Raw genomic sequence first — 15184 nt, forward strand, 5'->3', positions numbered from 1 at the left:
ACAGCACATCATTCATCTTGAACTGATAAATGTGCTTTTTCCAATCTATGGCTGGATTCTTCCTAGAATGCCAAGCCTTACCCAGGGCTGTATCTGCGTGAGCAAGCCTTGTCATTTCGAAATCAAGCTTCTCTGCATAGTCATGAATTTGCCCTCCTAGGCTCGACCGTATGAACACTAGTTTCAAGCTCCATTGGAGCTTTATCTTTCTCCTCATGAGATGGTCTAGTAGACATACGTGAACCATTTTCCTAAGCTCGGATTGCCCTACATTTGCTTGCAGTTGCTGAGCCAGAAGCTGTTGCAAGGCATCCTCCAATAATGCAATTCTACCAGACAGTGTATGACCTATTGGGCGCGACTCTTGTGGGGTCGGCCAGAGTCCCACCACCCTAGAAGCTTCTTCTTCCACTTCCATTGCTATTGCTTTGCCTCTATCCATAAAGTAGGTTTTTTAATTAAATAAAACACCACCTTAAACTGTATTTACCATTAGAAATCCAGTATAGCCTGAATTACAAGAAAGCTAACTACAACTGTGAACTCCAAATGCTCAAAATTCCAGTGAGGCATAAGCTATCACAATTAAAATTGAAACCTCAAATTAACTGCTGTAACTGAAGTAAACCTATGTACTGTCACTTGTGAATTTAAGAGCTCCATAAAACAGAGATTAAAGGAACAGAAAGCCCCCTGGTCAATCCTGTTTCACTACAAATTCTTGCCTTAGTCAGTCATTGCTTACAATTGTGCAGGTGGCAACACATGTGACGCTCGGAACACCCTTTTAAAGTAACCACGAGTGGCTGTAGCTGCTACTTGGTTGAAAGAGAATCTAATGCTGCAATCCAGCTACACAGGTGTCAATGAGAGTGTATGCAATTTGAACCGTGATAATCTTCATCCACCACGATAGCCTTCGCTCCCACCATACATAGCAAAACCCATTAACCTTGTAACCTGCGAAGCTTGCTTCCAGTTCTACCATGGACGCCTCATCATCACTTTTGCAGCCAGCCCCCACACATTTCACGGAGTACCACTACGTCATAAGAGACCTCCGCTCTATTCCAACAATTCAGCACTTAACGTTGCTAGTGAAAACCTTTAAAATTATATGTACTCTTTATGATGAGATCACGAAGGCATACAATCCTTCACTTCCGCACTTGATGAGCAAAAGGGCCTAGAGAAAATTAGCGGATCGACGTTCGTTATCTCTTAAGCGACGATGTAGGTTGATCTGTAGATTACAAAATGGACACAGCCATCGCTACGCAACGCTATCACCGACGCCAAAGTTTCTTCTCTAGTCTTGATGCAAATTCTCTAGACCAAGCCCTCAACTTGATGGCGAAACAAAACACCAAAGACTCTCCTCTCTACTTGTCACGACAACCGATTTCTATCATAAACACCTGCGTCCCTACGCTCTGATACCAAATGAAATGAGACAATAAAAACTACAAACACCAATTCCTTCCCGGTGATCACGGGCGATGGCATTGAGATGAACCTCCTAGCCTATCTCTGTGTCAGCAAGCTCACGAGAATTCGCACACGTTAAGACTCTTGCATGCTAATCCACAAAGCCCACAAATCCCTAGATGGATCTACTCTGCCACATGTCATCATTCTAGGGTACCTCTTAAATGCATCATTTACCCCTCTCTTGGGATCACATTAAATTCATTTGCCCCTAGGCACATTTACACATTTAATGCATTTAAGACCCATAGCCTTAGACCCATCTAGACCGTGCCATGTCACTCTCATCAAGGACCTTGACATTGATTCCTTTGACGAGTTGCATGAAATGCTAATACGACAATTGGTTCTCTAAAGGAAAATGTCCACTGATCCCTCCGAGGTCATGTTATCTCAGCTTGAGCATAACACAGATGGGGAGGGTGTCTAAGCCTTAATCCCCAATTCCCCTATGGGTAATCGTTTGTGTAAAGTTTCTATTTTGTTCCAGAGAGCTCGGGAGCCCGTGTTGGACAATAAAGTATCATTCTTTGTACAAGCTGGGTGTATAGAAAATTTCTCATCTCCCAATTTCACAAGTGTGCTTCCTTACACTTATTTTGGAAGCTGTACAAACCTTTTTTTTTTTTTTCAAGAAAATTACTTCATTAAGTATGAAAGAAAACCGCGAGAGCAAGCTCAAATGCGGGAGTACATCATGCAATGCATGAGTAAAAAACAGCTCAAAATGAGCTAATAAAGAACCAAGGCAGAGGCTGAAAATGCCATCTCAACCCTGAGGAAGACTTAGAGAAGAAGGGAGATCCTCTCCAAACTCTGAAGAAAGTAACTCTCAGTGGTTGCTTTGGAGGATCCCTGCATGCTCGCCCAAATGGCCATCAAAGTGTGTACTGTGTCGGTCCTAATACTAGCCATAGCCAGGGAAGGGTGAACCTAGATACCCTCCAATGCCTCTGTACACCTGGCTCTCCAAATAACAAGCTGCAATGCTAGCCAAAATCTCCCAAGACGTGTCTACTGAGGCATGAGCAGCTCGGAAAGGAGTGAAGGGAACATCTTGGAGGGAACAAGATTCCACTGAGTGTTGCCGTACAATGAGAGCTGGATCTGGATCATGTCCCTCGAAAAACACCTGAGGGCGAGTAAGAGATAACCAGGCCACTGAACCCCATGTCATATAGAAAGGTGCTGTATGAAAGATGCTGAAAATCCTGGCAACACCTTTCCAGATTGTCCTCGCCTGTCTGCACTCCCAAAGGCAATGCTGTACTGACTTAACTGCCATGTGACAACGAGGACAAGTAGGGTCAGCCCCGAACCTGGATCTCCACAGGTTTATTGCAATCCCTCCATGAATAGAAAGCCAAAAGAATAGAGTGATCTTTCTATTCCTAAGGGATTTCCAGAGCCTACGCCAAAAGTTCTTTTGCACAATGCGCTCTGGAGGGCCTCCAACCTCTACTGCTGAGCTGAAGCCTCCGGGCATTTCTAACTGTGTAGCGAAAGAAGGGGAAGCTCTTCTCTCGGTGCCCCTCATCAATCCATTCCCACTCCCTTGGGTCCCACTGGAAGAACCTAATAGGGAAACCACCATATAGCCAGAGTCTCCAAGACCCCAGCGCAAGGAGAATAGGATCAGGGTCAAGATACCACTGTGAGTCCTTGCCCCACTCCATGAAACCTGCAATCTTGATAGGCTGAAATGCAACCTCTAAAAGAATATCATCAGAAGATCTGATAAGTCTGTCTCCCGACTGAACATCAAAGACAAGGGTATCTTCATGTGCATCCTGCAGTGCAATAATCTGGAACGGAATGCCTGTCCTTGAAAACGCTTCCCACCAAGTCGACTCTATGAGCGGCAAGTCATCTGTGTCAATCCACTCTGGCAGAATGGTTGCCTGTATTTGATGTATCCTGAGTGCACTCCCTTTGAGGTGGCCAACTGCTAAAAGTCTCTGATCCTCTAGAAGTCTCATAAAGGCCTGCCAAGCGCATACAGTATAAGCAGGTCCCCTCTCCCATCTAGACCACTGCATATAATGTGAGGCTCCAAGTGGCCTGCCATGGTCATCCAAAATCGAGTCATTCCACATGACTGGCTGCCTTAGAATCTCTTTACGAGAGGTGGGTGGAACTTTGCAAAGTGTGTTTCTGAAGCAGCCCCAAGCTTTCAGAATAGCAGCCATGAGAGGGGAAGGGGGAGATTTGAGATGGGCTGAAGTAAAGATCCATCTGTTGCTGTCCAACCAATCTCCCCATGAGAAGGGGTGCAAGACTGAATGCTGCGTGAGAAAAAGTCATTCCAGGGCTCCTGTCCAGGCATCAATCCACGTACTACAAACTTGCAGAGCAAGGCCATACATTGCAAGTTTGGGTCAATAATATTGAGGCCCCCTTCTCGTGTGGGGAGAATGAGGGTCTCCCAAGCCACCCTGGCTACAACATTTGAGGTGCCATCTAAACCGCTCCATAGGAGGTTTCTGATAGGTCTCATGAGCTGAGCGATACAACCTCTAGATCTGCACCAACATGAGCAAACAAACTAGGTAGTGGCCAATAATACCTGGCTCACAACCACAACTCTGGATGCAAGATCAACTCTGGTTGAACTCCAAAAGATGAGTTTCCTCTTGATACTCTCCAACATGGGAGCGAACTGTTGTGTCGGAGAGATGCCCAACCCAACCTGGCATCTGAGATATTTGACGGAGACTCCCCTTTGAATCCAAGTGAACCCTATGTCAATCCCCCAGATTGGAGTGTCCTCATTGATGGTCTTGGATGTGAATCCGGTCTAGTAGCGTGTGAAGCGGTAGGAACTGGTCGTGAGGAAGGTTCGGGTCGGGTGAAGCTATGAGGCGCACCCGTGGATCTTTTAGGTCTTTTCTTTTTCCTTGGGCAGTCTTTGGCAAAGTGCCCAAGGGTCCTACAAATCCTACACTGATCCCGTCTCTCTGCAATCTCGACTCTCTGTTTGAAGGAGGAGCCATCTGGACGCTGAAGCATAATGTGGTCATCCGAGATGTTAGGGTCAGAGACAATGACCCTAACACGTGGTACCCCATCGAACCTGACTGCTCTGCTACTGAAGCAGGCATCTCAGGGACAGGGGGGATCTCAGTAACCACTCCAAAGGCGGCTCCAATAGAATGTAGCAGTCGATGGTACACCTGAGGAAGGCCTGGAAATCTGACGAAGAGTGACGTCGTCCGGCTGTCTTCCTCGACAGGATCAAACCCCAATGAAAAAGGGGTAAGAAAAATCCTTCTGGAGCCCATTGCTAACGGACTAGCCTAAAGCACTGTACGTGCTACCTCCGAGGAGTCAAAAACAATCCGGAAGAAACCTCGCTCAAGCAGACGAACATTTGAGAAATGCCCTGCGAGGTCCCCAGGTAGAGCGGCGAGCATCCAGTCCTGGCCTGTAACCTGGAAGGGTGGGACCCATGGATGCGAGCAAAGAGTGAAGTCGAGCTCTCTTGCTCTGTATCTTTTTTGAGCTGCTGTTGCAACTCGTCTTTTGAGAAAATGATGGTTTTTGCGGCCGGTGGAAGCGGGCGAGGATTGGTTGAAGGCTGAGCCATCATCAATTGAGGTGGAAAGGCTGATGCGAACACAGTTGAACTCCGTCTGACTAAAATGCTACAAGGAAGGAGAAGGAGAAAGCTGAAGGGAGGAGACAGGAAGGGGAGAGAGCTGAGGTAGGCATGGAGAGGCTGAGGGGAGGAGAAGGGCTAAAGAAGGGTGGAGGGGTGAGGATAGGGGTAGGGGAAAGGAGGTGGAGAGGGGCTGAAGGGTGGGGGTAAAGGAGAGGAGAAGGGGCTGATTGTAGAGGAGAGGGTAGGCAGGGGCAGGGGCTGAGAGAGGGGGCTGTAGAGGGCAGAGTAGAGGGGGGGTAGGGGCGGAGGTAGGGGCTGAGAGTAGAGGCGGGGGTAGGGGCGGGGAAGGGGCAGGGGTAGGGCGGAAGTAGAGGGGGGGGTAGGGGCTGAGAGAGGGGGCTGTGGAGAGGCAGGGGTAGGGGCGGGGGGGGCAGAAGAAGGTGCGGGGAAAGGCGGGGGAGCAGGTGGGGAAAGGGGGCGGGATAGGGAAGGTAGGGAGGGGGCTGAGGGGAGGGGACGAGAGAGGGGCAGGGAAGGGACATAAAGGGCAGCGGGGAAGGGAGGCGGAGGGCAGCACCGAATGTGGGGAGCAGTAGCAACAAAAAAAACAAAATGTTATGCTGTACAAAACTTTCAAACCTCCCAGGATTGAAATTGCAACATGCGTGATGGAGTTTATGGTTTTCAACCTTATGAGTGACTATCATGAGATTGAAATTGCACTGGCTAGTTCGTGCTATGCGTGATGGAGTTTATGGTTTTCAACCTTATGAGTGACTATCATGAGATTGAAATTGCACCGTGTTGTGTTTTTAGAGGATGAGTTTGGGAATATTCCTGGTTTCATCTAGATTTATGCTTCTGCCGTATTAGCGGACATGCAAATTTCACTTTGTGAAGTTTTCGTCCATGTTGCGGCCTGCTGGTATTGCAATATTCTTTCTATCTTAAGTGGTGCGTTGCCCTATCAGCTAGATTTAGATGCCCCGTTTGGGAGAGACTAAAATGAAATCGTCTCTTCACAAGTACTTGTAGCTTGAATGAAGAGATTTTGGACTACTTTTTGATCAGCCTTCTCCTTTAGTGCTAGCTTTCGTCTAGCTGAGTCTGCCCTTCATCTCCAGAGTGCCGACAAAAATTCAGTCCGAAAACTTTGTATAAACGGATGCTTAGGTACGTGTGGGTGTGTGGATTTGTATGTGTGAGAGCCTATGTTTATGCTATGGTCTACACCGACTGTCGGTCGTTGATGACATCAGTGGGGATGTCATAGTAGCTAGTCCCTACTGTGCGTGATGGAGGTGATGGAGTTTATGGTTTTCAACCTTAGAGTGACTATCATGAGATTGAAATTGCACTATGTTGTGTTTTTAGAGGATGAGTTTGGGCATGTTCTTGGATTCATCTAGATATATGCTTCTGCTGTATTAGTGGACATGCAAATTTCACCTTGTGAAGTTTTCGTCCATGTTGTGACTTGCTGGTATTGCGATAATTCTTTCTATCTTAAGTGGTGCGTTTCCCTATCAGCTAGATTTAGATGCTCGTTTGGGAGAGACTAAAATGAAATCGTTTCTTCACAAGTAGTTGTAGCTTGAATGAAGAGATTTTTGAGTACTTTTTGATCAGCCTTCTCCTTTAGTGCTAGCCTTCATCTGGCTGAGTCTGCTCTTCACCTCTGGAGTGCCGATAGAAACTCAGTCCGAAGACTTTGTATAAATGGATGCAAGTACGTGTGGGTGTGTGGATTTGTATGTGTGAGAGCCTATGTTTATACAGTGGTCTAAACCCGTTGTTGGGCGTTGATGGCATTAGTGGGCATATCATAGTTGCTAGTCCCTACTATGCGTGATGTAGTTTATGGTTTTCAATGTTATGAGTGACTATCATGAGAGTGAAACTACACTATGTTGTGTTTTTAGAGGGGGCATGTTCTTGGATTCGTCTAGATATATGACGTTTGTTTTGGCCAAAAGAACTGTCAAAGCCTTTGGCGGGAGAAGTCCTTAATATGTTGGGAAGAGCCACTGACCCAGAAGCTCGAGAACTTTGCCTCTCATGGGATAAAGTAAGGAACCAGAATGCTTTGATCTTATATTTTCTTTGATGACAAAGACAGAAGAGCATAAAGAGCATTTGGGTACTGTGTTCCAAAAACTTCGAAATCACAAGCTTTTCATTAATGGCAAGAAGACTGAGTTTTTCCTTGATGAGATTTACTATCTCGGCCACATTATCTCTAAAGAAGGGATTCAGATGTATTCCGCTAAGATAAGAGCTATACAAAAATGGCTAGAGCGTACCTCGGTGCATGAAGTATGTATTTTTCTGGGGCTTTGCTCCTCTCACAGATGCTTCATCAGGCACTTTACTGATATAGCAGCCCTGTTACATGATTCGACCAAGAAATTTGTAGTCTTCGTGTTACGCTCAAGTTGAGGCAACATGGCCTCAGAAGGGTCAGTTGACATTTTCCTTTTAAAGGATCAATGTTTGTATTATATTCTTTGGGCTTCACGTAAATGATCAAAAGGGAATTAAGGTCAAGGTCCTTGGTGAGGGTGACATGGCACAAGACTAGGTGGATCTAAGGCTAAAGGGTCTAAGTGCATTAAATGTGCCAAGGGGCAAATGATTTCAATGATATCCCAAGAGAGGGATAAATGATGCATTTAGGAGGTACCTTAGAATGAAGACATGTGGCATATTAGATCCATCTAGGGATTTGGGGCTCGTTGGGAATAAGCAAGCAGAAGCTTTCACGTAAGAAGATATTTTTTTAGAGCTTGCTACCATCGAGGTTGGCTGGGAGGATAATCTGTGTGCCTATGCCCGTGATTGGTGTGAAATATTAGGTGTTAACAGATTTATACGTATCATTTGGTATCAGAGCGGCAGACGATTGGGAACAGGGGGGTCGAGAGAGGCCCTGGATTGGTTGGGCATATGACTAAGCTAATGAGCTGAGGAGGAGATGGACGGCATCGTGTTATCTGTCCACAGTATTTGTGAGTATGCAGTATATCGCAGGCAGTTTGTTAATCAAAGGGCTGTGTGATGCCCAAATTTGACGACAAATAACACGAAGCACATATTGTATTTTGGTATTATATGTTCACGGACGTCATCGCAATTGGAGAATATCAGGATTGTGCACGGTCGCAAGTTCATAATTTGGTACCTTCAGGGCTCCTTGGTATCTCGGAAGGGAGACGTGAAGCGACTTCCGCCGAAGCTGTACATGATATGCGAGGTGACACCAGAAGAGTCGTATGAATTTAGAAGGCGGACAGATCTCCTCTATCGGCTTATGGATCAATAATTAAAGAACGACATCCTTTCTATTTAAAAGAGCATTATCGATCACGTTGAGTATACTATCGTCAGGTCGCAGTTCAGATTTAACGATTTTGAAGCTTACTAGTAACTGGTTAGCGGAGCTTTTTTTTTTAAATAAATAAAAGGCTGTAGCGTAATGGTTGCTTTGCAAAGTTCGGACTTGCGACAGTATATATGGCTTGTTAGTCGTGGACTCGACTATTGGACCTGGTAGCCCACAAAGGATGCCTTGCAACAGATTTTAGCGCAACAGTTACAAGCAAATGTAGGGCAATCTGAGCTCAAGAAAATGGTTCATAGTATGTCTGCTAGACCATCTCGTAAAGAGAAAGGTAAATCTCCAATGGAACCGGAATCCAGTGTTCATACGATCGAGCCTAGGAGGGCTAAGATGCATAATATTACCAATTATAGGCCAGAAAAGTACTCTGGTCGGATGTCTGACCGTAGTTCCGATATCATTGAGACCTGGTTACACAAATGGGACGAGGCTTTCGCCATTTGTGAAATCAGGAATGATATGAAGAAAATCCGCGAGGCCACCCATATGTTTAATGAGGCAGTGGATAGGTGGTGGATAAAACAGCAGAAAGATGGATTGGCATCCACTACTTGGGAGGGGTTTAAATTAAAAAAAAAAAAACACTTCTTGCCTCCTGACGAAGCATCGTGAGCTTGGGATTAGTATCAAAATCTTCGTCAGAGAAATTTATCAGTGGCGGAATACACTGATAAGTTCAGAGAAAGTGTAATGAAGGTTTATGAACCTCTGCCTCAGTCAATCCAAGTAAAAGATTTTATCTTTGGATTGAATGATCGGATCAAGATGGAAGTTTGGGCTAAGTATGCGAACAGGCTAGATGAAGCAATTGCCATAGCTCTGAACTATGAGGATGCAAAAGGGAACAAACCAAGTGGGTTTGTGCAGGTTGGGACTCGGTATGAGTACCTGAAGAAAACTGGGTGTAAGAAGAAGTGGATTAGCAAAGGGAGTGCCTCACAGCCTAGTGGTCAAGCTCAGCAGGTGAAGTCAGTTGAAACTCCCAAACCAAGTACCACCATTGGAATGAAAAGAAAAGTAACACCAATGGCAGCCCGGGATTGGTCGAAGTCTTCTTTGAACCCAGAGCAAAGAGAAAAAGCGAGGAGAGAAGACTTGTGTTTTGGATGCCTTCAGCCTCATCAGTGGAAAGATTGTCCACGAAACAAGGATCGTCGGATGGCTGAGATGGTGATCTCAGAATGCGACGTGGAAATGGAGGGAAGTCCCAGAGCAGAACAGATGCAGATTCAGTTAGCAGGATCTTCTCAAAGGTCAGTACCTGTTTTGTTATGTGTGTCTGTTGCTAAGCTAGTAACTAGCACACCTGATAATGTCCTGTCAAAGCCCGCAGCAACGGGGTATACAGCCTTTAATGATACAGAGTTAATTAAGATGAAAGGACAAGTAGCTAATCATGATGTCATTGTGTTGTTTGACTCGGCGTCAACGCACAATGTAATTAACTCCAAGCTTGTAAAGAGGCTGAAACTAAAGACTAGCCCATCTGACTATGCATATATAGTCAGAATGGTAGATGGAAGTTCAACTGAAGTATGGGACCAAAGGGTTACCCAGTTGGAACTCGAATTCAAGACTATGCTGAGAAGCTTGATTTTGAAATGACAAAGCTTGCTCATGCAGACATAGTCCTGGGTAAGGCTTGGCATTCTAGGAAGAATCCAGCCATAGATTGGAAAAAGCACATTTATCAATTCAAGATGAATGATGTATTGTATGTCTTACGAGGTGAAAGAGACATACCTCAAGGATCGTTGGTTTCCGTAATGGAAATTCGAAAAGCTCAAGAAGAGTTTTTGTTTCTTTGTACAGCATCGGTAGAGCCGATTGATGATTCTTCGGCTAGCACTGATGTTGCCCAAAATGGAGAAATGGCCAAGCTGGCTGATCAAATAACAGAGGAGTTCTTTGATTGTTTTAGGGATGACTTACCTTATGGGTTACCTCCAGAGCGGAATGTTTAGCATAAGATTGAACTAATCCTGGGGGCAGAACCTGTACATAGACCTCCCTATAGGTTGAGTTTTACCGAAGAAGCGGAGGTACGAAGACAACTGGAAGAATTCAAAGGATATTCCGAAATAGTATCACCATTGACTGATCTGACCTCAGATAAAGTACCTTTTATATGGGGACAGAATCAACAGGAGAGTTTTAACACCATAAAACAAGCTGTGGTCTCAAGACCGGTGTTAAAAATAGTTGATCCCCAGAAACCGTTTTCCTTGAAACCGATGCAAGTGGCATTGCGGTAGGAGCAGTTCTCCTTCAAGAGGGAAGGCCGCCTTTGAAAGCAAGAAGCTTTCTCCCTTTCAACGAAATTGGCCAACTCATGAATTATTTCTCTCCCTCTTCTGACTCCCACTCCCTCCGTCCTTCCTCCTACTCCCTGCATTCTACTCCCTTCCTCCTACTTCTTACTCCGTCCTTCCTCCTGCCTTTCTTCTACTCCCTTCCTCGTACCATGTACTTCCTCCTTCCATTCTCTCACTCATCTCTCCCTTTTAATTACTCTGCAAATACAATAACTTGATTCTCAAAATTGTACTCATGATCAGTATTTACCTTTTGCTTATAGTAAGTTCCTTGCTAACTTAGGCTCTCACAGGAATACAACTTACTTATATCATATTCATACTCATTATTGGGACAGTGAAACTCCTTTTAGCTCTTTGATGAACTAGATTGCACTCGGTATGTGAAGTTTCTATGTCAACTACTTACAAACATTAGATGAATATAGTATTTTCTTTGCCAACTAGTTTATACACTTTGTATCTTCAAAAGCTTCTTTAAAAGCAGATAGTTTTGATTGATTTTTTATTGGGACCCTAATAACAGGGGGGGTGGTCTGCACGACAAGTGTCTTCCCAATTAAGCTAAAACATGTTCTCACCTGTGTTTTTTTTGTGAGTATTGCTTGGCATTGCACCTCAAGTCTACTTCTCTCCTTTCTGAGTTGCTGCCGAGACGTTTGATGTGTTCTGGCCACAGTTTGCACTCACTCTTCACATGTACCTCTTCTACGTAGAAACAGCATTTAATCCTCGTCTTACCTTTGTCTTGGTCTTGGTCACCTCAGCCTCTTTGGAAACCGCTTCCTTGTTTGGGACACGGTGGCCTATCATCTTGTGGTCTGGCTTCTTGGGTAACTTGATTGACATTGGTTGTTTGCTTGTTATCATACCAGCACTCAAAGATATCATAACCAAACTTTACACAAGCCTTGCAATACTTGGTGCGGCATTCTGGTTCTGTGTGATCATCACGTGAACACATATTGCAGGGGTGCAAAATAGCATGCTACTATATGGCTGCTCATGTCTTGGGCCAATATCTCTAACCACATATACTGCTTATGTGGATCTTCCTTGATGACCTCGGCTGTTTTTTCCCATGCTTTGCTGAAGTACCATGCTATTCCACTGAATCCTTGTCCTCCTATGTATTTGTTGTGTTCCATATTGATATTCTCAAAAAACCCTGTATGTCGGGGGCTTCGTTGCCTTCATGCTCCTATGTCTCCACTACTACGAGTATGTCTATTTCTGAAATTCAGTCTTCTAGTGAAATGGCCTTGTCCAATTACCATCCCTCCACATTCCATATTTTGATCTTGAGGGTCTGGAGTTCCTAGAGAGAGAGAGAGAGAGTTTTATTAACGTTTTGGACGGCCAAAAAAAAGCTTATAAGACCATGGAATCTGAAATTATCATGAGAAAGAAAGAAAGTCTATTAGAATCGTTGAAAGACTGAAGGGCTGATAAAACCAGATACAATGAGAAAACCTAGGATGGGGCCACCACACCCGAGTGTCTAAAACCCATGAAAAGTAGATATACAATGGGATGTCACCGTGCATGGCATTTCATATCATATCAGTGAGCAGGGAGAAGCTGCGGAGAGCTCACTACTACAGGGATAGACACATAAGGATGAAAAATCGGATGTCCACCTATGCTGCGGGCCCTCTGTATGCTGTATAAGGGAAATTCCTTTGAACCTCCCTTATGTTCAATAGAAGCCAGAGACCTAACAGAAGTCCATTTATATCCATCTTCTCAACCACACTGATATAATGTATGTACTGAAATGAGTTTCTCTCTATCCAAAGCTAGAAAAGATACCAACATGTCGTTGACTTTGGAAAGGAAAAGCTTTGCCTTCATGTCTATGCATGGGTATCCTTTGGCCAATGAGATCGCTAGTTGACATCCTATATGCATCTGTAGAGGATAGCAATGAAGATGTGTATATGACAGGGTAAACGGGGACAGTTGAGGATGTTTATAGAACAGGATATACTGGCACACTTGGATGGCAATACAATACTTTCATTCAACCCACATAGCTCCTTGAAACCGATGATTAGTATATCGGCATTCTCAAATGGTACACTATGCTGCGGTGAGGCTGCAGCCTCCTAGTACTAGTTTCTTACAGCCTAATACAGAGAATTGCCTTCATGGTAAGATTGAGTATGCCGATGTTCTCAAGAGATACACTATGCTATGAAGACACAGCAACTTCCTGGGGTCAATCCTCAGCATCATCAGATATATCAGCAGAGTTATTTCATCTTCACATAACGTAGTGGTGCTGTGCAAATTCACTCATCAAACCTCACTCAGGGGCTCTCCCAGATTCGCATGCTGGGTGTAAATCTTTTTGACACTTGGTGTTTTGTTTTGAGCCACAGTTAACTCCCCTTTGGGATGTTGCGGCTGACGGGATGCATTGGTTCTCATATATTTCCGACTTCTTCTTGGTATCATGCCTGGGACCCATGTATCAGCAAAGGTTGTCTCTGCTGTAGGTCTTTGTGGACCCTTGATGTTAAGGCTAACTCAGGTTGTTGGATCCAGTCTTTTCCATTGTCGATTGAATTTGAAAACCAATAACCACTTAGACTGTCATCATCAAAAGTTGTGCATGAAACCTTCCGTGGGAAAACTGCCTAGAAAATAAAGATGCTATCAAAAGGTTCAGTCTTTTGAGCATCTAATGCATTGCAAAAGGCCTTCCATGCGTGGAGGCTGTCCTGAAAGAAAGACATTGTCATGGAATGTAGATTGGTGATTGGATCTGGTCCATGGACTGTTTTTCTTGACTTTGATTCATGGAATAATTTGATATTGGCATGGATATTGTCATAAGGATGTATCATAATGATAGATTTTTTTCTGTTCGCATCTCACACGTATCTGTTCAATTCTGGATTTTCAGCTGCTGGACAATGTAGAGCAATTGTCCAAGGTTGCAGATGGCATGTTTGAAGAATTTGATATCAACAGCAATGGAAAATTAGAAAAAGATGAAATTCGCCACTTTCTTGAAAGCAGAGGCATAGAGTGGGGTTTGCCGCCAAAAGAATCAAGTGAACTTGTTGGACAACTTTATGATGAAGCGTTCTCACACAGTGGCAAAATTGACAAGGAAGAGTTTCGAGTGCTTTTGCAACAGATTTTTGAAAGCTTTGCAGTGCAGCTGGAGTTCAGCCCTATTTTTGTAGCTGAGGAGATTCATGCACCTTAAAATGGTTTTTCACCAAAACGCCACAGTGTTTTTAACATTGAATTGAGTAGCTTTGCGGAACAGGCTTCTGATGCTTCTTATGTGTTCATATGAATTAAATTAACTAGTTTATATCTGTGAACATGCATGGGGCCAAAACAGTTTGATTGCCTCGATATTGAACTTACCCACCATGAGTGACAAAAAAATGGTCACTTCATGATCTTCGAGGAATTTATTTCACAAGGAATCGAAACCTTTTGGAATCGATAAAGAGGAAAGCAAGATACATAAAAAGCCACAAATGCCATACATATCTTGTTTTTGTCAACTTATCTTCACACACATGGTCTTGCTTTACCTTTCTGTCAAATCTCTCTGACCTAATGACAAAAACATATTATAGCCTGTACTCACGTTCTTGGAAATGTCATAACACATAGCTGCATCAGCAGAAATGTCATACCACAGTATGCATGGCAAAGTCCCAGAGTTGCCATATGAAGAATATTTTTTGAATAATTTGAAAAGTGTTTTTCATTTGCATGCAGTTTCCAATATGGACTCTGTATCATGTGTTTTGGAGTCTGCATGTAATCATGCTGTTTACCTAGATATAATGCTTCTTTCTAGGATCTAACGGTGCCCTCGGAATATTTAGAGTATAATTAATGTTCTAAATCTTCAATGCTGGTCAAAGTATTAAAATTCTGGGAGTTGGAAAGGCAATCATAAGTTTTTTTGAAGTTCTTGAATCTTGTTAAATGTCTTCATGAATTGTTTAGGGCCCAGGCATGTGCTTCTGCAGGGCACTCTCTCTCTCTCTCTCTCTCTCTCTCTCTTTCTTTGGGGGGGGACAGATCAAGCCTAGGAATATTTTTGAAACCAAAAGGTCTTGCAAATATTTGCTTATGTGCCAACGCTAAGAGTTCCATGGATGAGTTTTTTAAGTGTGAAGAAACGGCTCAGGAAGACATGTCCACAACATGAATCAGCATCTTGCACCATGTAGGTTGTGTTGTTTCATCAGTCATGAGACGGGTCTCATGTAGTTTTATAACATGGGCATGTATGAACTTAATTTGGGGATAAATTTGGTATCGTATGCAGAATGTTTTGATCAAGTTGCAATGTTCACCTTTTGAATTTTGTGATTGGATTCTGAAAATTATGAAGTTGGT

At 43.9% G+C, this 15184-nt stretch overlaps 1 protein-coding gene across 1 annotated transcript in view; it reads left to right on the top strand.

Annotated features, from left to right (window-relative positions):
• The window catches only part of LOC147897248 (calcium-binding EF hand family protein), a 54915-nt gene extending 40423 nt beyond the window's left edge, over positions 1-14492 (top strand). Inside the window, exon 4 of the mRNA XM_087380486.1 lies at positions 13716-14492. Coding sequence (XP_087236612.1) covers positions 13716-14024 — 309 coding nt within the window. The 3' untranslated portion in view covers positions 14025-14492. The remainder of the gene's footprint in view (positions 1-13715) is intronic.
• Positions 14493-15184: the final 692 nt, after the last annotated feature.

Source organism: Dipteris shenzhenensis, chromosome 10 (assembly GCF_047967505.1).
Source record: "Dipteris shenzhenensis isolate YYH24624 ecotype China chromosome 10, Dip_SZ_1.0, whole genome shotgun sequence".
NCBI lineage: Eukaryota > Viridiplantae > Streptophyta > Polypodiopsida > Gleicheniales > Dipteridaceae > Dipteris > Dipteris shenzhenensis.